This window comes from Dreissena polymorpha, chromosome 9 (genome assembly GCF_020536995.1).
Source record: "Dreissena polymorpha isolate Duluth1 chromosome 9, UMN_Dpol_1.0, whole genome shotgun sequence".
In the NCBI taxonomy this organism is placed as follows: domain Eukaryota; kingdom Metazoa; phylum Mollusca; class Bivalvia; order Myida; family Dreissenidae; genus Dreissena; species Dreissena polymorpha.
In genome coordinates, this window is record NC_068363.1 from 99,310,430 (window position 1) to 99,338,413 (window position 27,984).

Sequence of the window (27,984 nt, forward strand, 5' to 3'; positions counted from 1 at the left end):
ATATTTCATTAACAAGCGTCTTCGTCACTGCGAATGCGGGAAATGTAAAAAAGTAAACAATAGACTCCACATTTACAACTTAAAAAAGTACTCAATCTATTATCATGCTTCCGAGATTTGATATAAACTCATCTTATTGTTAGAACCTCAATTTGTTTTCTATTATATTGGACGTATAATGCGAAATGATTTCAAATTGGTATCCTAATGCCTAATGGTTGAGGACACAACAGAAGAATCCTATTTATCTTGAGTCGTGTGAATAAATATTCATAAGATGTCACATGTATATGACAATGAATCATTTTAAACATAAGATCTAACCTTTGTTTTTGTTTAAAATATTTTCTGCTTTAAAAAAGAAAAGAGTATCCTCTGTTAACATCGTAATAATCAATTGTGTTGATAAGTGTCAAACCGCAATCTTGAAAATAATGGTTCTTCTTGAGACATGGGTTCTGATTAGCTGTTACAATTTCAAGATTAGCATGTGATTGATAGCCTTAAAACTCGCATTGTATTGGTGTTTCATTTTTTGTGAACAAAATTGACAGACGATGTAGCATGGAAAAATCTGTGAATACTCATAAATTAAGCCTTAATTTAAGGATTTTGTGTTACTAAATTACAATATTAATAAAAAACATTGATTTATCAATAATTACAATATTAACCTGTTTTTGTCACATTTTCAGTCAACAAAAATATGGTGACTTTGTTTAACATTCTACCAAGGGATTTAAGGCCATCTCTACAACCACCACTCAAACAGAATACCGTCCAGAGTCCCCCAGGGCAGTGTCCTAGGACCTCTCCTGTTTCTGCTATTTATTAACAATCTACCTGAATATGTATCACCAGTATCCACCACTAGAATGTTTGCAGACGACTGTGCCCTCTACCCATACATGCCAGAATTTTTCAGGTCCAAATCGAAACTTTCTATAAAAATTTGTCAGGAAATTTGACCAAAAAGGGGGGCACCTAAAACGATCAATCATTCAACCTTTTCTTTAGTCAGTAGTCAGTATGTAACTTACAAAAACTCTCAATTTCTCCCCAATATTGAGGATAAATGTGTGTTCAGAATTACGTGAACTCAGACATTCTCCTTATTCCGGAAGTAAACACACTCCATAAACTGAAATATGGGATATCCCCTTAAGCCTCGATTTGACATCCAATCGGTACAGGGATACCCCCTTGAACATATGTAAATCGTGTGACACGATGTGAGCGCATCGAGCACTGTTCTTATTCAACCAATCGTCAATTAACTCTTAATTTAGATTGATGCAATATCTACAAACTATTTTTTGAAAATCAGTCGAAAACGAAAGGTAATTTGTGAGAAACATCAATGTATATTGGTCCGCATTTAATTTGTTTGATGTACAAAATTGGTGTTTTGACAGGTTTTATAACCTAAGGTTGAATAATACACAGGATAATAGAATCGTTGGAATTGATTGGGCCATGGAATACAAAAGCAGGTGGCATTCATTTCTGTACGATACATTTTTCGATAGCAATTATGGACCCCTATATTACTAACACTATGGTGTGACTGCTGATTAAATCAATAAGTTGTCAGACTACAGAAGGACCAGCAGTGTTACTGCCATGCTCCACTAGGGTGGCCATCTCTCCAAGAGCGCAGAGCCCATGCAAAGGTTACCATGATGTACCGCATCGCCAACGGCCTTCTTGAAGTCCCTATCTCCAACCTCACTGCCATCAGCTCCACAAGAGGTCATGGACTCCAATATCTGGTACCATTTGCTAGAACTCAGTGTTACCAAAGATCATTTTTCCCAGACACCATTCTCCTACGGAACAGCCTTCCCCAGTCAGCAGTCAGCTGAGCATCCATCGATGGCTTAAAGACGGAAGTGCTACCTGGTAACCAGTGACCCTCCGATAGACAGTACTTGGCGTTTTTACCTGCACTATATTTTTATTCTTTTTTATTTTAATTTCAATCACTTCAACTGTACATAGACACATCTTGCACCGCTAAGTGCTAGTATGAGTATACATCGTCTGTACTGTATTGGATGAAGAAGAAGAACCCATGACTCAACAAGAACCTAATTTGATTTCAAAATTTGATACAAAGTCCACTGTTTAATTATTAGAAAAACATCATTTTTTTTTCAAAATCATCATATCTCTAAACATTTGTTCTAGTTTATTTAAGTAATAAATGTTTACAGATTTGCACTCAAAATCTATAGAAAATTATTTTTTGTCTTTTCATTACGAAAGCATTTGGAAGTATGTATGTATAATTTATTTAGACAATTTCATTCTTGTCTGCATTAATTGGTCCTCCATTTGGTAAATATGTATATACTGGACTCTACATCGTACCATCCAAGAAGTAATTAAAATCAAAAGAAGGAACACTCTTCTCAGTTTAGCTCCAGTTGTATTACATTAAACTGGATGTTAACTGTACCCGGGGTACATTTAGGTATATTTAAGAGTATCCGGGGTACATGTAAGTAGTACCCGAGCCGACAGTGACCAAACGAGCCATATTAACATTATCAGACAGAATTTTGGGGTAATTTCATTCCGCTATTGGTCCTAAACCATTAGGGCTGATATTGCTGGACAATACTTGTTGACTTGCAGCTCACTAATAGAAGATTTGATATGCCCTTAGTCTATGAAATCAGACAGTACAATTTTATTATTTTTATATGTGACTTCTTTTGCAGGAAATGGTATAGCCATATGTTAGTGAACAGGCATGGAGACTCCAAGTGTGGTTCGGACGCCACTTTCTGCAGTGTCTGGCAGGCTTGGTATCTTGCGTTCTAGTAGAATCGGAACACCATATCGCACACCAAATATTCGACGATTTGGACCACTTGGTAATTTTGCAGCAATTTAAAAACATTGACGTAGTTGGTAATTGCATATTCAAATGTTTTTTTTGCTCAAAAGTAACTCATACATTTTCGTAAGACAAATTAAAAAAAAAGTATGTGTCTTCACTTACCATTAATTTTATTGTTTTGCTGGAAGTCGGTCTGTCGGTAGACCAGTTCGTTTCTGATCAATAAATTGTCATCGGATTGACCTATTGGCTTGATACTTCACATGTGTATTGGCCTTGGACAGTAGATGACCCATATCAAAATCAGGGTCACTAGGTCAAAGGTCAAGGTCACTGTCTCAATAAGTGTGAAAATCGTCTCTGATTAATAACTCGTCAACCATTTAACCAATTTGCTTGATACATTGCTAAAATGATTGTAAAAACTGACTTCATTTTTACTGCTCTTTTTAGGCACTTCCTGGCGGACACCTGTCAGTCGTCATGCATACAGCGGTTCCCTGCATGCATCCACCAGAACCAGCACCCCACTGCATCCTAGAGCCTCGTTATCTATGGTAACCAGCAGAACTGAAATAGAAGAAAACAACATTAAACGTAAGCGCAACCCAGCGTTTTTTTCCCACCATTTTGGGAATGGGGCAAGGTCCCTTTGGATTGGGAAATATTGTGTCCTTTTGAATAATATTGGGAAATTAATGATGTTGATTTCATGTTAACAAATACTTTAAAATTGATGATAAAATTGATTTCAATATATTTTCTTAGGTTCATCTTATAGAGATGGATTTACAGATGAATTACATGTTTAGACTAATTAAAAAACAGTGTTTTTGTAAACCTTCAATTGGAATTGTTTTGGTTCCATTTTGGAAAAATATATACTTTTCACCTCACCTGATAGCTCAGGTGAGCTTTTGTGACCGGTCTTTGTCCGTCGTCTGTCCGTCCATCCGTCGTCCACATTTGGTTTGTGAACTGTTTAGAGGCCACATTTATTGTCCGATCTTCATGAAACTTGTTCAGAAGCTTTGTACCAATGAAATCTCGGTCGAGTTCGAAACTGGGTCGTGCCGGGTCAAAAACTAGGTCACTAGGTCAAAAAAAAGAAAAAACTTGTAAACACTGTAGAAGTCACAATTCATGAGTTCAAAAGTGGTTCCGGTCTGTTGAAAAACATGACCGCCAGTGGGCGGGGCAGTTTTCCTTATTTGGCTTTAGAGAAACCTTGTAAACACTCAAAAAGTCACAATTTTTGCCCAAACATCATGTAAGTTGGTCAAAACATTGGTTTTATTGATATCTCGGACGAGTTCGAAAATGGTCCAGGTCGGTGAAAAAACATGGCTACCAGTGGGCGGGGCATTTTTCTCTATATGTATATAGTGAAAACATGTGGACATTCTAGAAGTCACATGTTTGGCCCAATTTTTATGAAATTTGGTCAGAACAATTGTTTCCTTGATATGAGAGTTGAGTTTGAAAATGGTCAAGTTCGAATATGGGTCATGCCTGGTCAAAAACTAGGTCACGTGGTCACTTAGTGCATTTTAAAAATTGATCATGGTGTCCACTCTCTAATTCAACATATTACACATCCGTGTATTTCTTTTCTTTTCTAGAAGCATAAAATTAAATCTATTTTGATTTTAACATTTAAAACACAGATCACAAAGTTTAAAGACTCCAACAACCCATTGCAGCAAATGCTGAACAGTGGGTCTAGTAATGATGATGCCACATACAACAGTATGTGTTTTCACCATCTTTACTTATACAAATCGGGCTATTCTCTCTCTTTCTCTTTCTTTTTAAAACATAGAACAACAATATAATGATAATAATATTATTATTATAAATAATATAACATCTTTATAATAATTTATCAGTACATATCCATACTCCATATGTACTTGAAACTCATGCATTTTGGGATGCTATTATCTTTTTCTTTGATATATTCCCTGTAATGAAATGTTAAATTGTTTACATTCTATATAGTGAACCCTGTCTAGGTCATCCGATGTCAAATTTCAGATTCCAAAACGGATTGACCTACTTGTATTATTTAGTAAGCAATTTAAACCAATTAGAGCCGTTGTTTTATTAGCCTATTATCCAATAGAAACTCCGCTTTTTAACAGCGTTAGGCACAGTTGTTATGTTTTTATATTGAGTATTGCGTTTATAACGCCTTTAATAATTATAAGTAAAGCTATTTTTCAAGTACTAGATTTTTATTAAAGCACCGCTTCAACACTGCAAAGTAACCTATTTTATAAATGGTACAGCCCAGTAAAATCGGGCTGACCATATTATGGCAGTTTTCGACCTTTTTAAAGCAGAGTTTTATGTTAAGCAATGTACTCGGTCAATGGTTTTTAAGGCCTAAAAAAATAATGTTGTGGTTCCGGTCACCCGACCCTACCTAGCAAAATTTGTCGGCCCTGAAGTTTTTATTGGCTGTGCTGACCCTAAACTTTTTTTACCGTTTTCTGGTAGGATAAATATCAAAGCGATATCGACTTAGCTGACAATTGTGAGAGCCGATCTATGATCATCTGTCAATCACGTCATGTATCTCTTTACCTACCGAAAGCCCACCTTAAGGCGGATCGTCGTTGTAATTGGCCAATGAGAGCAAATTTGTTAAAGCGCATTACGTGTTGAATAAATGCTGTGACCATATTATGCATGAAATGCACAATATCCACGAGGATTTCACCCGGTTGCCATCGTCTGTCTTCTAAGTAAGTTGCCGATATAATCGTGGAAGTGTGCACCGTAGGGACGGATGAGTGTGTTAGACAACAAAGCCAACAAACTGCCATAAAATCACACACTTATGAAAATTACGTCACTCGTCGTCTGCATGATTTTACTGCAGGTACACGTATGACTGCTTACGAGTGTTGTCGCTCATTCAAAGCATGTGCTCTCAGCCACTTTGGGCCTTTTAGGCCATCTTGTTACGGAATTATGGCCCTTTTTTGACTAAGTAACTTTGAATATATGGTTAAATTTTGTGATTAGATCCACTTTACTTCTAAAGTATCAAGGCTATTGCTTTTAAACTTATAGATTGATGTTGTCGGGGGGGCGGGCGGGCGGGCGGGGTGGCGGCGTGCTCGAAAATGTTAAAGTTCTTATTTCATGGTATAACTTTGGTATGCTTGGACCTAGAGTCTTCAAACTTGACATGAAGGTTGGCCAGGATTAACAGATGACCACTGGTCATTTCAAGGTCATTCATTTGAAGGTCAAGGTCACTGTGACCTTCAATATAAAAAATGTTAAAGTTGTTATAACTTTGGTATGCTTGGACCTAGAGTCTTGAAACTTGACATGAAGGTTGGCCATAACTAGTTAGTAACCACTGGTCATTTCAAGGTCATTCATTTGAAGGTCAAGGTCACTGTGACCTTGAATGTAAAAATGTTAAAGTTCTTATTTCATGGTATAACTTTGGTATGCTTGGACCTAGAGTCTTCAAACTTGACATGAAGGTTGGCCAGGATTAACAGATGACCACTGGTCATTTCAAGGTCATTCATTTGAAGGTGAAGGTCACTGTGACCTTCAATATAAAAATGTTAAAGTTGTTATAACTTTGGTATGCTTGGACCTAGAGTCTTGAAACTTGACATGAAGGTTGGCCAGAACTAGTAAGTAACCACTGGACATTTCAAGGTCATTCATTTGAAGGTCAAGGTCACTGTGACCTTGAATGTAAAAATGTTAAAGTTGTTATAACTTTGGTATGCTTGGACCTAGAGTCTTGAAACTTGACATGAAGGTTGGCCAGAACTAGTAAGTAACCACTGGACATTTCAAGGTCATTCATTTGAAGGTCAAGGTCACTGTGACCTTAAATGTTATTGTTGTTCATGTATATGCATGCATTCAAAACATAACACAAGGTTTGCTCATGCCTTGAAAAGTACTTACATTTCATTTTGACCTTTGAACAATATTTCAGTAATTTAAGTATTGCATTGACAAAAACACGAAAGGTACTTTCCTGTCATTTAAATCAAAAATCCGGCTTCAATGCGGTCTCAATGCGGTCATCTCCGACCGCGGAACTCTTGTGCTAAAATTGCCATTACTTCTTTATTTATAATTAGATTTGATTGATACTTTGACCAAACAACTCTTACCTGACATACAACAATAGACTCCGCCCAAACCATCCCCCACGCCCCCCCTGAATCTCCCCCCCCCCCCCAAAAAGATCATTAATAAATGACCAATACCCCCCCCCCCACCCCCCCACCCCAACCCCCCATCCCCCCCAACCCCCCACCCCAACCCCCCATCCCCCCCCCCACCACCCCAATTTTTTTTTTGAAACATGGTTAAAAAACACAAATATTTATTTTTATTATTTTGTTTTTGAAATACCGTCCAACCATCCCACCCATGAATCCCCCCCCCCCCCAAAAAAAAAAATTGTTTGACATTTTTTTTGCATTTTTGGAAGATAATGTAATAAATGCCCACACCCCCACACTGGGTGCTGTTGTTTTAATTTGTCAGAACGTAAAAAGGTCCCTATAAAATTTGCCTAAGGAAGTAATTGAACATTTATTAATAAGTGCAAGAAATACATATTCAATTATTTTATGTATAAAATTGATGAAAGACATTTGAAAGAAAGAGTTTGATACTGTCATTTACGTAAGAGGTGAAAGCTTATCCATTTAGGCAAATGATTTGCGGATAGGGTCTTACTGTATATTTTCAAGATTGCTACAGGAAGTGTTTTAAGAGCATAATCATCGCATCACTATTTTTAGGCGCCACAGGTTTGTCCACATCAGACTAAAATGAACTGGAGAAGACCTTAAATTGAACATTTCTTGCTTGTTTACAGATAACAAAATTTTCAACATTGTTATTTGAGCCTTGTTCTTAGAAAACTGGGCTTAATGCATGTGCATAAAGTGTCATCCAAGATTAGCCTGTGCAGTTTAATCAGGGAAGACACTTTCCACCTCAACTTGATTTTCGGTGAGGAGGGACTTCATTGAAACTAAAAATTCCATAAAAGCGGAAAGTGTTGTCCCTCATTAGCCTGTGCTGACTGCACAGGCTAATCTGGGACGACACTTTGCACAAGTATTAAGTCCAGTTTTCTCAGAACGCAACACATTTGTTGTTTTGTTTGTTGCAGAGTTGATTGGCAAGCAGTGGCATATGTTTCGCCTCACTCCTCTGTTCAACTTCAAGTCCAAGAAGTCAGATCTTTCCATGTATTCAAAAACATTGTCATCCCATATTGCAGCTGTACGTAGAGCTGAATGATGTCTTTGTTAGCAGAATGTGTTATTTAAGTGCATTAAATATATCTTATATGTTATAACCTATATTTAAAAGTGATAGAATTACACTTGCAGAAGACATATTAAGAAAAGCAACAAACAATATTTTAAAAGAAGATAATGTTTCTTTTACCCATAATATAAGTCATATACCAGATAAGTGACACTCAATTTTGCAGCAAAAGTGTTGTTACTGACATAAGTATGTGCTTTTGTATTATAGAAGGGACTTTTTCATGTTTTTGTAAATTAAGAAAATCAAATATGTTTCAGATTTGCAAATTTTCGTTTTAGTTATGACATGTGCGAGGAAATGGTAATACTGAACATATACTAAGCTGTAAAAGATCCATTATATGCCTCTTATGACAATTTAAAAACCTGAAAATTATAAAGCTTTACCAACATGAACGATTGAATAATTTGGAGAGTTCTGTTGTTATTTTATTTTGGGACATTACGACTCAAGGATTGCTATACTAAGTGTAAACTACAATTCTCAACATGTGAACACGGATTGCCGATTGGTGTGAGTACTAGTCTTTTACTGTAAGGGTCAGTGGTTCGAGCCCAGTTTAGGATTAATTTGGTTCTTTCTTTAATTGTATTCTTGATATTTACTGGATCTATTTAGTGCCAATGTTTATACTTATCAATTTAAAGCATTAAATATCAAACTTCAATATATGCAAAATCTGTGAAAAGGTCCCTTTAACAGGTAACCTTTGAAAAGTTTAAGTGTTTCTCTCTGCCTGCTGTGAAAGTGTGTAAACTGTCTGCTATGATAAGAGTTTGTTAATTGTCTGTCCTGATAAGTTTTAGTGTGTTAAGTGTTTTCGGTGATTAATGTAAGTGTGTCTTACTGTCTGCAGACATAAGTGAGAGTATGTTGAGTGTGTTAACTGTCGGTCATGATAAGTGTATGTTAAATGTCCACTGTGATAAGTGTGAGTGTGTTTACTGTCTGCCAGGATAAGCTTGAGTGCGTTATATGTCTGTCTGATGTGAGAAGTGTTAGTGTGTTACATATCTACGGTGATAACTGTCTGCCATGATACTACTGATTTTCTAATAAAAATGGTTGAAAACTTTAAGTACACAAAAAAAACTTGATTGTTGGTCTTGTGTTATTTTTCAGGAGACAAAGAAAGGGTTGTTTGTTGACATCACAGAGCCTGGTGACGCTACTGTCAACTTATTCTCAGGCCTTGACACTGGTGTGGGTAAGAAACATTCACACTGCAATTATTGAGATTTGTTTCTGCGATTCCATTCACTTGTCTTGATTTTTAAGCTTCCGGCTAGCATCAAAATGTTTTTGAGAACAGGTAACAGTGTTCTTTAATCAGTTTTGGGTAATGCCACTTACAATCATGGGTTGGAAGTGTATGCGACATTTCCTATTTAAAGGAAAATTTATTAATTACAATTTAAATAGTCTCTTTTAATAAAGAAACTATTTCATAGATATTATATCAGCTGCTATGGAATTTTTATTGGAAAATCTTACTAGATGGTTAAAATTATAGATAGTGTAAGACTTTATCAGTACTCTTTCATTGTAACTGAGGGGACTAAAGGTTTGCCGCTTATCCATAGGTGTGCCCATGTGTCCGTCCAAATCTTTATTCTGCAATAGCGTTCAGCCCGACAGCCCGGGGCTGAGAAATTTTCTTCGTGCTTCAAAAACTTAATGGTTCATTAAGTGTGGCTATTAAATTTTTTTTAAATATATTTCTATAAAATGACAAGGGATAGTGGTTTAGTCATATTGCCACAAAGACTGAACTTTGAATGTGAAATAATATCATGAATATGCATGTTATTTAAGTCTTTTCATCAAAACAAAATTCTTTTTGCTATAGTTTGCCTTGTGAACTTTTTAGAGGCTACATTTATCCCCCAATGTCATGAAACTTTGTAAGAATATTGTTCCAATGATATCTCAGCCTTTTTCGCAACTTTGTCAAATGTGGTCAAAATCTAGGTCAAATTGTGAGCACTATAGGGGCCATTTAAATATTCCCATTATTAATGAACCGTTATTTGTTAGAACAGTTTTTCCAATGATAATTTGGCCAGGTTTGGAACTTTGACTTTTGTGGTAAAAGATTGTCTTAGTAATTCAAATTAAAGCGACACTATACGCTTTTGTCAAATATTTATGAATTTATATAAAATATGTAAAAATCTTATTATGCATATATTTCAATATAAATTAAAAGAAAAGATAAGAAGAACATGTGTCGAAAAATGCGAAATAAGCCAGATATTTGATTCTGAAATCAAAAATGTCTGTACAGTCGAATTCGCCAGCATGTTTATCATGCATGTACGATGTGAATCTAAATTTAGTTTAATGGTTCATTTTTAGCTCATCTATTTTTTGAAAAAAAATTATTAGCTCATTTTTTTTTTCTAGTTTTGCGTTTAGGTCCACTTTTCTCAGAAAGTATAAATGCTATTGCATTCAAACTTGGTACACTTACTTACTATCATAAGGGGACTGGGCAGGCAAAGTTAGATAACTCTGGCGTGCATTTTGACAGAATTATGTGCCCTTTTTATACTTAAAATATTGAAAATTTTGGTTAAGTTTTGTGTTTATGTCCATTTTATTTCTTAAGTATCAAAGCTATTGCTTTCATACTTGCAACACTTACTAACTATCATAAGGGGACTGTGCAGGCAAAGTAATGTAACTCTGACGGGCATTTTGACAGAATTAAGTGCCCTTTTTATACGTAGAAAATTGAAAATTTGGTTAAGTTTTGTGTTTAGGTCCACTTTATTCCTAAAGTATCAAAGCTATTGCTTTTATACTTGCAACACTTATTAACTATCATAAGGGGGCTGTGCAGGCAAAGTTATGTAACTCTGACTGGCATTTGGACGGAATTATGGGCCCTTGATACTTAGAAAATTGAAAATTTGGTTAAGTTTTGTGTTTTGGTCCACTTTACCCCTAAAGTATCATAGATATTGCTTTCATACTTGGAACACTCGCAAATTATCATAAGGGTACAGTAAAAGGACAAGTTGCATAACTCTGGTTGTCATTTTTACGGAATTATGGCCCTTTTTTGACTTAGTAACTTTGAATATATGGTTAAATTTTTTGTTTCGATCCACTTTACTTCTTAAGTATCAAGGCTATTGCTTTCAAACTTCAAATACTTTCATGCTATCATGAGGTTACTGTACCTGGCAAGTTGAATTTTACCATGACCTTTGAATGACCTTGACTCTCAAGGTCAAATTATTAAATTTTGCTAAAATTGCCATAGCTTCTTTATTTATGATTAGATTTGATTGATACTTTGACAAAACTACTCTTACCTGACATACCACAATCAGGGGTTGTAATATGCCGGATTGATCCGGAAATCCGGATTTCAAGGCACCAGGGTCACTTTTGAGATCAATAAAAATTCGAGTTTTGTTGGGGGGGGGGGGGTAAGGAGTGATTCTTGGTTTATTTCGTTTCTACAGAAGATAACTTCTGCACTGATATCATAAAATTTATTAGTGTCGTGTTCTGAGAAAACTGGGCTTAATTCATGTGCCTAAAGTGTTGTCCCAGATTAGCCTGTGTAGTCTCCTTACCGAAAATCAAGTTTAGGCGGAAAGTGTCGTCCCTGATTAGCCTGTGCGGACTGCACAGGCTAATCTGGGACGACACTTTACGCACATGTATTATGCCCAGTTTTATCAGAACAAGACACATTAGTATTTATCCTGTGAATTCCAATCAACAATGCGATTATAAACATGGAGTAACAACGAAAAAATCCCAAGTTTTAAGGTAAATTTTGACCACGTAACCTATGTTTAGAAGCTTATAAACGTAATTACTTTTTTATATTTTTATTGTTTCTTTACATAAACGATTAATTTGATAAACTGTGACATTGGAACAAAGGAAAACAACCGTGAATCTTACTTTGCGTGAACAGGTGTGTGGGTGGTGGTAAATTTAGCCACTTGACGAATAATTTATGATTACATTTTCTTGTAACAGCATCAGTTTTTAGGTGGAAATCGTTAATATTATATATATTTATGGGATATTATTTAGTGCTGTTTATATTATGGGCTAAGGTTGTACTTTTTAATGATTATTTTTTTATTTCAATTTTTCCTGTATTGATTTTTTTTTAAATATTTGGTTAATGTAGTATAATATTATGCTGAAAAATATAAGTAAATTCTTGGAAAAAAATCTTTCTTTTGCTATAATAAAATGCATTTAAAACTGCTTGGAAATGCAATCTAGAAGGGTCTGAAAATGATTTAAATCAATTTTTGTCCGGGGGACTTAGCCCCCCTTTATCCCCCTGACAAAGGCGCTGCCCCTTGACCCCGCTGGTGGCCTGCAGAGCCAGACCCCTGGCTTGTTTTCAGGATTGGCAATCTGGTCCTGTTATGACCCCTGCACAATAGACTCCACCCAAACCATCCCCCGTGCCCTCCCCCCCCCCTCCACCCCCCCCCCCTCCACCCCCCCTCCACCCCCCCCCCCCAATTATATATTTTTTTGAAACAGTTAAAAAACACAAAAATTTATTTTTATTAATTTATGTTTGAAATACCGTCCAACCATCGCACCCAAGAATCCCCACCCCCTCCCCCTCCACCCCCCCCCCCCCCCGAATTTTTTTTTTTGCGTGTTTTTTTTCCGCATACACCCCTCTTCACTCCACCCCTCCCTCCTTTGTGATTGAAAATGAGAGTCCTTTCACCTTTAAAAAGAAAATAGATGAGCCGTCTGCACCGCAAGGCGGTGTAAATTCCTGCGACAATATCTATTCATACGACACCCGAACACTTACTCCGACAAATGCATCGGTAATATCTTTGGCATAATCGGCTCGGGCGCTAATTTGTCTTTGATGCAATTTATGAAATTCGTCTTAAATGTATATTTGTTCTTGCCTATTTTGTGTTATTGTAACATATGTTTTTATCTATATATTACAATTAAACACATATAAAAATCGTATAGTCTTGCTTTTAAGGAAAAGCTTGTTAATACTTTAACATTCATTGCCAAATCTTGGGCCCAATGGAATTATGAGGATATCTTCAAATGATGCATCATCCTGCTTTTTTCAGTTTTAATATTTGACTTGCAAATTTTCTTTGTACCATTATTGATGCCAATACATGTATTATGTTCTGACTGTCACACATAATCTTGGTTCCATTATGATGTACTGTTTTCAAAAAGCTAACAAAACATTCACTATAAAAAATGTTTTAGTAATACTTATGATTTTGCCTTTGTTTTTTGGCAAGGTTATTAGAATTTGTTCTGATAGTTGACACAATTATTTGACAGAATTTAAAAGTTTTCATGTTGATCCCTCAAATGTTCAAATAAAGATCTACAGGAATCCCATATTCAGGTAATTATAAAATAAATATGCCTGTTTTAAGCAAATATAGCTGGTATTTGGCATGGTACAAAAGTGAAAATATTTTGTCTTCAGATGACCCTAAGGCTGTTTTAATCGAAGTGAAAGGCAAAGCAAGAAACAGTGAGTAGATGTTAAACATTTTATTTAGGCAATACTCTGCAAATATGTTGCAAGCTATAAAGTCCATGATATGTTGCTTTTGTGAGACATTGAAGACTTCAAGTTGTAGTTAGAATTACAAATACATTTTAAAACATTTAACTCAAAAATGTGTATATTCATGTACAAATTAGCAGAAAATATGAAAAAATCAAGGAATTTCCTCAAGTTTGTCCAAAGGAGCTTGTGGTGTATACGGGTTCTGATTTTGTTTTGTTTTAGAGACAGAGGAGAAGGTGGTATGCCAGGCGGTGCTGTTCAGCACGGACCTTGAGTTCAAACCCCTGAGGCCTGAAGAGCTTGACAACTTCACTTACTACTCAAGCATGCTGATACACGGGCCTGTGGCTGTATCTGACACAGTCCAGAACTGGCTAGAGGTACCGTTAATTGAGCTGTTCGTATGGGCTGCGATCTGGGAAAACTAGACTTAATGTATGTGCATATAGTGTGTCACAGATAAACCTGTGCTGTCTCCCTCAACTTTATTTACCTAAAAAAATATTCCTTTAGGGAAAAATACCATTTAAAGGGAGAGTGTCGTCCCTGATTAGCCTGTGCACACTGCTTTTAAATTAAATACTAACCTATGAGGTCGAGGAGCTTGAGAACTTCACATACTACTCCAGCATGCTGATATAAGGGCCTGTGGCTATATCTTACACTGTCCATAACTGACTTGAGGTAGTCTTACTGGCTTAGCATATGTGTGGTCCTTGATGAGCTTGTTTGTACTGCACAGGCTAATCTGGGGTGATGTTTTATGCCTATGCATCAAGCCAAGTTTTCCCAGGGGTAGGCTCATATGTGTCGCGTTCTGAGAAAACTGGGCATAATGCATGTGCCTAAAGTGTTGTCTCAGATTAGCCTGTGCAAACTGCACAGGCTAATCAGGGATGACACTTTCCGCCTACTCAAGATTTTCGGTAAGAGGGGACTTCCTTTAAACGAAAAATACCATTAAAGCTGACAGTGTCTTCCCTGAGTAGCCTGTGCGGACTGCACAGGCTAATCTGGGACGACACTTAACGCACATGCATTATGCCCAGTTTTCTCAGAACGTGGCACATTTAAACTTGGTATGATTGAGGGAAGTATAAGGTATAGTATGATAACTTCATATGTATGTATCACTAAATTAATATTCTGTTCATCCTATTATACTTTGGTCTTATGGATTTCAGACGCACCTTCAAAATAAAATAAAATCAAGAAGAAAGATGCTTTTGGTTTCTGAAACAATATAATGGTATATCAATGTATATTGCAGTACGCATTTCACGTATCATACTGCATTAAAAAATTTGCCATGCTGGTATTAATGTTATAATTAAAATCTATCATGCATATGTAAAAAACTAAACCAAAATAACAAAAGTAAAAGGTATTTTTAGTGATCCGTAAGGTTATTAACCACATAACAGTAAACATTTAAAGTATATTATTCGATGAGAGTGTTTAGGGTTACTCATTATTAGGATTGTCTCAAAATGTTCCAATCAATGTTCAAATGTACGTGTATGCTTTACAAACCAATAATGTATCCTATACAAACCTTACCACTGATTTTACATACCAACTATTGAAACAACCAGAAATAAAATTCCGATTTGAAATCCAATTAATAAATAAATGCAAATAAACTTGTGTCTGTCCAGTTTATGAAACTCTTAACATTCATTATTGTGTTTTTATTATTTTCAGTTTGTTTAAAAAAGGAAAGCAAAAAACTAGATACAATATTTATATACACAATAACACAAAGATATTTAACAGAGTTATACGTTACATACTTCTTAAATAAATTATAAATAATGATTGTTCAAACAAATATTTTATGTATTTATTAAGAAATATACAATAAAAACAGACAAACAAAAACTCTTGTAATCACAGATGAAAAAAGCATGATAAGTCAAGATAGGTGTTATGAGAATCTGTTGAAACAAACATTCTGTATACGATACATTGATGATGTTTGTCTCGGTATCAGGTGCAGTTTGACTGCCGAGTTATCAAGCAGACTTTCACAGCTCAGCAATTGGGCTTCATGGCAGCCATGTTTACAGGACTTGAAGAAGGTAAGGAACATCATATCTATGGCAAATAATGTATTTATCACATCATTTTAAGTTCACCTGAGCTATTTGGTTAGCTATCGTGATCGCCCTTTGTCTAGCATCCGCAGATGTGTGATTTCTCCTCCATTCAGCTGATTTCCTCCCTTACAATGTCAAACTTGTTTTGTTATTTGTCTGTTGGTGTTAATAAAGAACGACACTGAACAGGTTTAAGTCATGTAATGTACATAGCTGACTGTACCTATAAAACATGCATACACTGGAGCCATGTTTTGTTATATGTCTGTTGGTGTTAAAAAAGAACAACACTGAATTGTTCTACTTTTAATAAGCCCCAATATAAAAGTATGTGAATACAATAGATTTAACACGATGGAAATGAGAGAAAATGAGAGAGCCCAGAGCTCCAGTTTCTGCATGTTTTATAGGTACAGTCAGCTATGTACATCACATGAATTTAACGTGGAAAACTATAATATTAGATCAAAACTTATTTGACACATAGTTCTGAACTTTGCTGGAGCTATGTACAAATGAAAAGTTTTGTTATGCTCCCCCAAATTTTTTTTATAGCATATAGTCACCGCTTCGTCTGTCCGTCCGTCTGTGCGTCTGTTTGTTTGTCCGTGCACAATTTTTGTCCGGGCTATTTCTCAGCAACTAATGACCGGAATTCAATTAAACTTTATGGGAAGCTTCACTGCAAAAAGGAGATGTGCATATTATCAGCCGGTTCTGGTTGAATGATTTTTCACAGAGTTATGGCCCTTTGAAATTTTCCATTTACTGTACATATAGTGCAATTCTTATCCGGGATATTTCTGAGCATCTAATGACCGGAATTCAATGAAACTTTATGGGAAGCTTCACTACCAAGAGGAGATGTGCATATTATCAGCGGGTTCTGGTCGGATGATTTTTCACAGAGTAATGGCCCTTTGAAATTTTTGAAATTTTACATTAACTGTACATATAGTGCAATTCTTGTCCAGGCTATTTCTCGGCAATTAATGACCGGAATTCAATGAAACTTTATGGGAAGCTTCACTACCAAGAGGAGATGTGCATATTATCAGCGAGTTTTGGTCGGATGATTTTTTCACAAAGTTATGGCCCTTTGAAATTTTCTATAAAAAAATCTTGTCCCCCCCAACTAATGTGTTCTCAAGACGTTTCCTTTTTTCTGAATATATAGTGCAATATTGTGACAAAAAAAAACTTTGAGGAGCGTCACCCGTCTCCGACGGTTTCTTGTTGAATCCTGTAAGGGGGGTAGGGTATTTTCCTCCAATGAGATGGTTCTATTATCACACCCCTGATCTGTTTATGCGATGTGGGTTATGTATTGGCAACTTTTAGATGGTTTCCATTCTAGAGAACACATTTTTCATTCAATCTAATGGAAACTTGGTCTGAATGTTTATCTAGACAATATATAGACTAAGTTCAAATTGGTTATGTGCATTCAAAAACTACGTCACTATGTCAAATCTTTGCAACACCTTGTTACCACTTAAGGGGAAAGAATTATGACTCAAGCTTGATGAAACTTAGTCAAAATGTTAATCTTGACAATATATAGGCATCGTTTTAAGCTTGGTCAGATTAATTAAAGACTAGGTCACTAGATAAAAATCTTTAAAAAAACTACCATTCTAAGGCCACATTTCTGGATCAGTCTAAATGAAATTGGTCAAGCCTTCAATATTTGGTGTCAGTAGACTCACATGAGTGCTTAAGGGCCATGAGGCCCTCTTGTTTCTCTTTATTAAAGGTTAAAAGACCTTCATGTATGTCCATCAGTTTAAGAGTTTTCGGCTGAACAAAGAAAAATATCGTAAAAAAATCATATTTATTAGATCTTTTTTTAGTCTAAATCAAGTTTTCTATATGAATCAATAAAAGCCCTAATATCAATGTGTGCATGTCTGTTAATCTGTTTGTCAGTTTGTTCTTAAAAATCTGGATCTTGCAATTTCTCAAAAAGTCCTTTAGATACATGGTTAAATTTGGTCACTCATAAAGGGCTAGCTATATGTGGATTACCCATGAACCTTCTTTATACCTGAGGTCAACATCAAGTCAATGCATACAAAATTGAACAAAACTTAATATTGTAATAACCCCAAAGCACAAGATATTGTTATGAAATGTGTGTATAATACTATAGGTTTGCTATAGTATGATACAGAGGATATTTTTTGGATTCGGTGGAATATCGATTTTAATTCACAAGTGATCATAGAAAATATGTATTTCCACCTAGAGCTGCAACGATTCACCAACAGCTCAATTCGATTTCAATTTCAGACACTCCGATACCGATTTTTTCGATTTGATTCATCCTCAAACCTAGTTTTATCATATATTCACTCTTATGCCTCAAAATTAACATTTCTGTTCAAATGTGATTTCAATAAAACACATAAAAAAGAATAGCAAATTAGGACTCAATTTTAATAGAAAAACTTCTGACTAGAAGATTGTGTTGATTACACAATAATATAAAAAATAAATAAATAATCATAAGAACGTATCTGGAATCAGTTGAATGGTAGTACTATCACTATTATACTTTTACCCAAAACCGCTATAAGCATGTCTACCATTGTGCCATGACAGCATCACCTGTTACCTGTAGGACAAATCACATTCTCTAATAAACTTAACAAAACTCCAGCAGAAATAGAACTACTTTTCTGGCTGGTGACTTGAGTAGTTGCACTTGTGCGACCTCTTAGACTTGCTAAATCAACGTTATGTTTGCGTTTGACATATTGCATTAGATTAGTGGTTGAGCCGGACTTAGCGTACGCCACATCCGTGAAGCACAGTTAACACTTTGCTTTATCGGTAGGGCTACCATCCCGAAACCCCAAATACTGCCACACTTTTGATTTTAGCTTCTTAGGCGCATCTGATAATTTCAATTTGTCGGCAACAACTTGTTCAGCCATTTTGACGCTTTTTCCGAAAGTAGACCGTAACGGGCTTATTGATTGGATGACTAAAGTAATAAGCAACCAATGGCGCGCGTCGTAATTACAAGTAAAGATAAAACCTACACCTTCCTGTATCAATAGTCAGAATACAGCGCGCTTTACGTATCTATGTGTGTATATGTATTTATGTTGAAGAATCGAATCGAATTTGGTAGGTTTGGTATCGTAATCGAATCGAAGCATTTCGAATCGATTTTCGATGAATCGGATCGAATCGTTGCAGCTCTAATTCCACCAAATCCAACAAATTTTCTTTTTTAATTTTTTTGCTTTGTTCACCGTTGATATACAATGTGTAAGAGTTTAACTAAAGAATTTCGCTTGGATTACGTCATTTCGCAAAAAAAATTACGTCATTTCACAGTAAACAGTGAATATTATCGATAATTTTCACTGTTAATTTTCACAGTTTAAATAAGTTAAATCAATATTAATTCACTGATATTTCTCTTTAACCACCAGAAAGCATAAAATAAAATAAATTTGTGAACCCCTTCCTGAGTTCATCAGTCTGACTGCCCTTCAGCAAAGAAGTGATACAACTAAATAAATCAATTAAAATTAACTCATTTATGCCTAGTGGACTCTCCCATCCTTCTAAATTGGATCAATTTCTTTCCAAAATTATGAATTTCTAACATATTTATTTCTATATTTTGAATATTTCTTACATAAATTCCTTTAAGCAAACAGCGCAGACCCTGATTAGACGTCCCATCAAGCGGCGTCTCATCTGGGTCTATGCTGTTTGCCAAGGCCATTTTTCTAGACACTAGGCATAAATGGGTTAAACGGTATAATGTAGTACTTAAGTTTCTTGTATGTAATTTGGTATACTTATAAAGGGCTTTGTAATGGTTATGCACACATTTTCTTTTTATCCCCCACCAAAGGTATAGAATATGTGGTTGTCTGTCCATCAGTCTGTCATTCCATCAGTCCAACCGTCTGTCACAAAACTTTTCATGGCTATATCTCAGAATCTATATAAGATATCTACATGAAACTTCATGGGTGTATAGATATTGATGAGGAGAACTGCCATGCACATGAACCATAACACTTCACTGACTTAAATAAGATTTTGTGCCCTTTGTTGTTGTTGTTTTATATTATGTAACTTTTCAGGGCTATACTCATATACAATACAAGACTTGGACATGAAACTTCATGGTTGTATTGATATTGATGATGATAAGTGCCATTCACAAGAACCATAACCCTACACCTTCTTAATAATAGTTATTGCCCTTTTTTGTTTTTGTACTGTTAAACTTTTTAGGGCTATATCTCAGAAACGCTACAAGATTTCAATATGAAACTGAATGGGTGTGTGTATATATATTATATCAATGAGGAGAATTGCAATGCAGAAAAACAATTACCCTACACTTAATTTTTTTTTAGGATTATACCATATATCAAGGGGTTTGAACCCATCCATAAACAAACTTTATTTGGCGGGGGATATTAATTCAATGAATTTGCTTGTCGAACTTTAAGTTAAAGGCTAGGTCAATGTTCGTTAAAAATAGAAAACTCTTAAGCCGAAGTCTCACAATTGCCGGTAGAGCCCCGGCGGTCCACCCCTGTTTGCTAACGCCGGTCAACCGGCCAGAACCGGGATGATTCGTTGACAAAATTTAACGCATTCACACTATTTCCCCAGAACTAGCTACGGTTTTAACTCGGTGGAGCCCCGGTTCCTCCCGGTAAATCTCGGATCAAGCACAGGGGCTCCACTGGCATCATTGTAAGACTGGGCCTTTAGCATCCTTCAAACTCAAAATGTATGTAAGAACTTACCATGTTATTCCAAAAAAAGTGTATAACATTTAATACAATCATGAAAATTTAAATGCTTTTTGGACTTAATTTTTGGCATTTGTTTGCCTGTAAATGTCTTCCTTTATTCATGGTCGGTTTGCAAAAACTGAAATAATTAAAAACTACAACATAAGAATTAGATTTGACAAGGAAATAATATAAACAGAATGATGTATGACTTTTCAAAGTCAAATTTCAGGTGACTGTCTTTTTTGAATTTGAATTTGAATAACATAAAAAAAAGCTATAACTTGAAAAATAACATAACATGCAATCATTGAGTCCTGTAACCTTAAGCTAACATTAAATTTGTCTGTTATGTTCAGAACATAAACCTGTTGAGCTGGTGTACAAAGTCCCCACAGAGGTAGAAGGTCTGTCGGAAATCAACTACTCTACAAATGCAACCGACTGTCTGCGCTTGTGGAAACAGTGAGTGTATATAAACCACACAAACACTTTAACATACAAAATGTTGTAATGATTTGTTTAGATAAAAAAATATTTTTTTAAAGTACATGATGATGAAGTTTCATTCAGATTTGACTACTTGTTAGTGCAACTTGTTCCATGCCACATCTGATTGTTTTAATATTGGCAATTTTGCATTTTGTACAGGTGTAAAGGTAACTAAATATAACTAAAAACATTAACTTATTTCAGTTAGCAAGTATTAGACAAACACAGCTTTGTTAATTTATTTGAATATACGAGCAGTGCTCGAGGAAAACAGTGCTTAATTCATGTGCATAAAGTGTTGTCTCAGATAAGTCTGTGCATTCTGCACAGACTTATCAGTAACGACACTTTCTGCTTTACTGGAATTTGTTGATTGAAGTAAGTCTCTTCTTATAAACACAAGGGCCTGAAAGGCCCAAAGTCGCTCACCTGAGATTCAAAGAAACTGACCTGTCTTGTGCAGCCCAAGATGTCATTAGAACGAAATGTTCTTACCAACTTTCATGACTAGTGAACACCCTAGCAGCCATGTTTTTGAATAGACCAGAACCATTTTCATACACATCCAAGATATCATTTAAACAAATTTTCTGACAATGTTTCATGAAGATTCATGAAGGCATATAAGGAAAAATGCCCCGCCCCCTGGTGACCATTTTTTCGAGCAACTAGAACCATTTTCGAACTTTTCCAAGATATCATTGGGACAAATCTTCTGACAAAGTTTCATGATGATTGGACAATAAATATGGCCTCTAGATTGTTAACAAGATTTCACTATAGCCATATATAGCCATATAAGGAAAAATGCCCCGCCCCATGGCAGCCATGTTTTTCAAGCAAACATAACCATTTTCAGAATTATCTAATATATCATTGAACCAATCTTCTGACCAAATTTCATGAAGATTAGACAATAAATGTGGCCTCTAGAGTGTTAACAAGGTTTTACTAAAGCCATAAATAGCCATATAAGGAAAAATGCCCCACCCTTGGTGGCCATGTTTTTAAAGCAACCACAACCATTTTCGTGTTTTGAACTCATCCAAGATATCATTGGGACAAATCTTCTGACCAAGTTTCATGAAGATCGGAAAATAAATGTGGCCTCTAGAGTGTTAACAAGGTTTCACTACAGCCATATAAGGAAAAATGCCCTGCCCCCTGGCGGCCATGTTTTTCAACCAACCGGCATAATTTTTGAACTCGTCCAAGATATTATTGGGATGAATCTTCTGATCAAGTTTCATGAAGATCGGACAATAAATGTGGCCTCTAGAGTGTTAACAAGATTTTACTATAGCTATATATAGCCATATAAGGAAAAATGCCCCGCCCCTTGGCAGCCATGTTTTTCAAGCAAACGTTACCATTTTCGAACTCATCCAAGGTATCAATGAGACCAATCTTCTGACCAAAGTTCATGAAGATATGACAATAAATGTGGCCTCTAGAGTGAAAACAAGGTTTAACTAAAGCCATATTTAGCCGTAAAAGGAAAAATGCCCCGCCCCCTGGTGGCCATGTTTTTAAAGCAACCAAAACCATTTATGAACTCATACAAGATATCATTGGAACAAATCTTCTGACCATGTTTCATGAAGATCGGAAAATAAATGTGGCCTCTAGAGTGTTAACAAGGTTTTACTAAAGCCATATAAGGAAAAATGCCCCGCCCCCTGGCGGCCATGTTTTTCAAGCAAACGTTACAATTTTTGAACTCATCCAAGATATCATTGAGACCAATCTTCTGACCAAATTTCATGAAGATATGACAATAAATGTGGCCTCTAGAGTGTTAACAAGGTTTCATTAAAGCCATATATAGCCATATAGGGAAAAATGCCCCGCCCCCTGGTGGCCATGTTTTTAAAGCAAACAAAACAATTTTTGATCTCATCCAAGATATCATTGGGACAAATCTTCTGACCAAGTTTTTTGAAGATCGGAAAATAAATGTGGCCTCTAGAGTGTTAACAAGGTTTTACTATAGCCATATAAGGAATAATGCCCCGCCCCCTGGCGGTCATGTTTTTTAACCAATGGCATCATTTTTGAACTTGTCCAAGATATAATTAGAATGAATCTTCTGACTAAGTTTCATGAAGATCGGACAATAAATGTGGCCTCTAGAGTGTTTACAAGATTTTACTATAGCCATTTATAGCCATATAAGTAAAAATGCCCTGCCCTTTGGCAGCCATGTTTTTCAAGCAAACCTAACCATTTTCGAACTCATCCAAGATATTGTTGAGACCAATCTTCTGACAAATTTCTTGAAAATATGACAATAAATGTGGCCTCTAGAGTGTTAACAAGGAAAATGTTGACGCCGCACAACGCCGGCGCAAGATGGACAAAAGGCAATCACAAAAGCTCACCATGAGCACATTGTGCTCAGGTGAGCTAAAAAAAAATACAGTCTAGGCGTAAAATGTTGTGACTGATTAGCCTGTGCAGACTGCACAGGCTTATCTGTTATTGTTAATGCACATGCATTAAGTCTGGTTTTCAAAGAGTGAGGCTGATATTATTTAGTGTTTGAATGTTGAATGGTTTTACCTCATCAGGATACGGTTGCCTTACGAGGACAGGTTTACAGATGAGGAGGCCGAGATGTTCATATCCGGACTTGAGAGCCACTTCTATGAGATCTTCAACATCAAACTCAGTGTATGAATCATAATATTAACTTCATATAAAATTCAGTGTATGAATTATGATGATATCTTTAACATCAAGCTCAGTGTATGAATTATGATGATATATTTAACATCAAACTCAGTGTATGAATTATTATTATTTCTTTAACATCAAACTCAGTGTATGAATCATAATGACATTTTCATATAAAAGTCAGTGTATGAATTATGATGATATCTTTAACATCAAACTCAGTGTATGAATATGATGATATCTTTAACATCAAACTCAGTGTATGAATTATAATGATATTTTAACATCAAACTCAGTGTATGAATCATTATGGTATATTTAACATCAAACTTAGTGTATGAATCATTATGATATATTTAACATCAAACTCAGTGTATGAATCATTATGATATCTTTAACATCCAACTCAGTATATGAATCATTATGATATATTTAACATCAAACTCAGTGTATGAATCATTATGATATATTTAACATCAAACTCAGTGTATGAATCATTATGATATCTTGAACATCAAACTCAGTATATGAATTATGATGATATATTTAACATGAAACTCGGTGTATGAATCATTATGATATATTTAACATCAAACTCAGAGTATGAATCATTATGATATATTTGACATCAAACTTAGTGTATGAATCTCTATCGGTGTATGAATCATTATGATATATTAACATCAAACTGAGTTTATGTATTATAACGATATCTTTAACATCAGACTCAGTGTATGAATCATTATTTTATTTATTAATGTCAAATCAAAAGGATAACAATTATAAAGCATTTGGAATCTTTGTCATCAGTAAGTTACACAAATATTTATTACAAAAATTGGGTGTTTACTACGTTAAAGGTTTAAAAAAGCCTGCCTGAAAAAAGCCTGCCTGGTTAAGTGGTAGTGAGTATGCTTTGCCTCGAGAAGTCCGAGTTTGATCTCCGAGACAGGCACATATTTCAATTTTATTTTTGTTCTTGTAAATATAATTAGGTAAAACTATTCCAAATATTACAGTTTTGTTAGTAAATTTGATGTTTTTGAGTATACAAAAAACTATGAACATGTCCCTTGAAGCCCTTTTTTGGAATGAAAGTAAACCCTATGGCCTATGATGCTTTTTACTGCTAATGTTTTTTTTTTTAAATTGAATTTAATCTTTCCCGATTGTATTGCACACAATATAATTATTAAGATAAAAGTTAACAGATCAATAAATTATTGTGCTGATAAAGATTTCAATTTAGTGTGTTTGAGACTAGCTAATTTAAGTGGAAAGCTGATGCTGTCGCTCAGAGATAATCTTTCACACCATGCCACTCTGGCTTCACAGGCTTATAAGTGATTTCTCACCAAACAATTGTCTAAGGGCATGTATATGTAGAATGTCACAGCGTGGTGATCTATAATCTGTCGCACTAACCTTTTCTCTGAGATTTCTATCTTAAATCTGCTGCACTCACCTTTTCTCTGAGATTTCTTATCTAAAATCTGCCGCACTCACCTTTTATCTTAGATTTCTATCTAAAATCTGCTGCACTCACCTTTTCTCTGAGATTTCTTATCTATAATCTGCTGCACTCACCTTTTCTCTGACATTTCTTATCTAAAATCTGCTGCACTCACCTTTTCTTAGAGATTTCTTTTCTAAAATCTGCTGCACTCACCATTTCTCTGAGATTCCTTATCTAAAATCTGCTGCACTCACCATTTCTCTGAGATTCCTTATCTAAAATCTGCTGCACTCACCATTTCTCTGAGATTCCTTATCTAAAATCTGCTGCACTCACCTTTTCTTTGAGATTTCTTATCTAAAATCTGTGGCACTTACCTTTTCTTTGAGATTTCTTATCTAAAATCTGCGGCACTCACCTTTTCTTTGAGATTTCTTTGCTAAAATCTGTTGCACTTAAGATTTCTTGTTGTACAATCTAACTATATAGCGTTGACCTCCTATTGGTAATAGTAAGAGAATAATAAATTTGCTATGGGTTGATGGGGTTTGTGTCCACTTTTATTGCAATGAATTAATATGTCATCGTATTGTTACACTTCCACTGACTTATGTCATACTCCTGGTGAAAATGGTGCAAAAAAATTTGTGTTTCTGCAGGCCATGCCACTGCACCATGTCAGTATGGCTGTGATTTCTGCGGGTCATGATGGCAAATTCAAGGTAGGATCAATGTACGGCATATTGTCACCAACATGTGAGCAGCTTTTTGTAATAAAAACCCTGATGTTTTAGGGTGTGGAATATATCCTGGTTCACACAGAATGCTGCCTTGGCATATTGAACCTAATAAGCTCAAGAATTAAAACTTACATTTGTACTTTTAATGTCAGATTTTGTGTGCCTAATCTTGTTTACAAATGTCCCACAGTTTGTTATGTAACTTATTTAATTCCATAACTGACACATTGCATTGGTTAGTAGAAATGAAGAGAAAAATTTGTTATGCTAATTATCCATCATAAAGTTTCATTAAATGTATAACTAAGTTTAAATAATTGGTGATTATTTTTGACCAGGCTTTAAATGAACTTGGTAATTATAGTTGTCTATGGTGGTCAGATGGAACGGTTTATCAAACAACAGGCTTCCAGTCAATAACTTAAGTTTTCATAAACCAATTTTGATGAAACTTTTGATATACCAAGCATGCATGGATACCTAGGATGATGCCAGTTGGCTCAAAGTCACAATTTAAAAAAATAATTTTTTTAAGCATTCATTCAAATGCAAGTGCTGCAAGTCAGGTCAAGGTAAATGTCACAGTTCTTAAACAAAAGTTTTTGGTCAACAACTTGAGGTAAGATGCATATAATTCACTGAAATTGTGTGTGTATGGAGCCTACACGCTAAATTTTCATGAGATAGCATTTGGGTGAGGTTGTTCAAGATCAAGGCTGTTGTTTCTAAATGTAGAAAAATAGGTTCCTGCCTATAACTCGTAAAATATTAAGATTGTATAAAGCCTATCAGGTTAGGATGGAGGTATTGTACTCGAAAATAGCTATAGGCAGGTATATACAGACCTTGTTGAGATTTCAGTATCATGTAAAGTAAATGAATAAGTTAAAGGAAAGCCTGGTTTCTTGTAATTGCCATGTTTCTTGTTAGTTGTTCACATAAAAAATGTTTTTATATTTCAGCTAACCACAAAGTCTATAGACAATGTCCTGAAAGTTCTACGACATCTGACAGATCTGGCGCTAGACAATTTGAAAATAGCTTGATTTTCAATTGAACAGAAATGGATTCTGGCACTAGACAATTTGGAAATAGCTTGATCCTTAATTGAACAGATTTTGAAGCCTTATATTTTGCCGCGTAATGTCCTAATAACATATTATGCAAAGCTGAATATTTGTGCTTCATATTCCTGTATCATAATATGTCATGTTATGTAGGTGAATGTTTTCGAGATTGGCAAGTCTGTTTTAAATCTGTCATTCATCCTACCCACATCAGATGATAAAAATGGCGTAGGAGTTTGCCTGTCATGTCTGTTGTTAGGAATTCTGTTTTCAAGGATTAAATGCTGCAGTTTCTTCATCTTGCAAATACCTTATAAGTGAAAAAAAAAAGAAATTCTGTATGCAAACACATGCCTGGCCACATGACAGTCGTTAATATTAGACAAGGAAAGATTAACCGTTGAATTTTTTTATTCTTATTTTAACTGAAAAAGCTATTTGCTGAGTATTGTATTTATAAATTATCTATGGTACATATTTAAAGATTCTTACTTAATTTTTAGAATGAATAATATTTGAGTTTGTGTATTTTACAATGTGTTGTCTTATTTTATACATTCTGCTTTAGTTAAAAGTTAGGCTAATTGTAATAAAATCGTTTTTAAAGGACACAGTTGTACAAAAATGATTACTTTTGTGTGTGTTTTATTTCTCCTTAATTTTTTCTTTTTTATATTTTAGTTGCTACTTTTAGCGATTATATTGCTAATACTTGTCTATTAAGGTTTAATTTGTTATAAATGTCTTTTAAAAATCATCTTAAAAATGTGCATTTTAATATAAGTAACACAATTATCAACTGAATTTTATTTTATTTCTTGAAACTCAGCAACATAAAAATCTGGGAAGTAAACAATTTAATAATGAAAGAAAAGCACAGACTTTTTAGCTCACCTGTCACGAAAGTGACATGGTGAGCATATGT

General features: G+C 35.2%; 1 protein-coding gene across 2 annotated transcripts; it reads left to right on the plus strand.

Moving 5' to 3' along the window:
• Positions 1-27,668, plus strand: LOC127845322 (centromere protein L-like). 2 transcript variants are annotated; one of them, XM_052376174.1, is made up of 12 exons: positions 1-52; positions 2,727-2,882; positions 3,302-3,445; positions 8,025-8,137; positions 9,311-9,395; positions 13,665-13,712; positions 13,974-14,131; positions 15,745-15,832; positions 20,988-21,093; positions 23,691-23,793; positions 25,912-25,974; positions 26,955-27,668. In XM_052376174.1, exons 2-12 carry the CDS (start codon positions 2,759-2,761, stop codon positions 27,036-27,038), a joined length of 1,116 nt encoding a protein of 371 aa, XP_052232134.1. In that variant the 5' UTR covers positions 1-52; positions 2,727-2,758; the 3' UTR covers positions 27,039-27,668. The 2 variants fall into 2 exon arrangements, with proteins under 2 accessions (XP_052232134.1, XP_052232133.1); XM_052376173.1 differs by having other exon boundaries at positions 15-87.
• Positions 27,669-27,984: the final 316 nt, after the last annotated feature.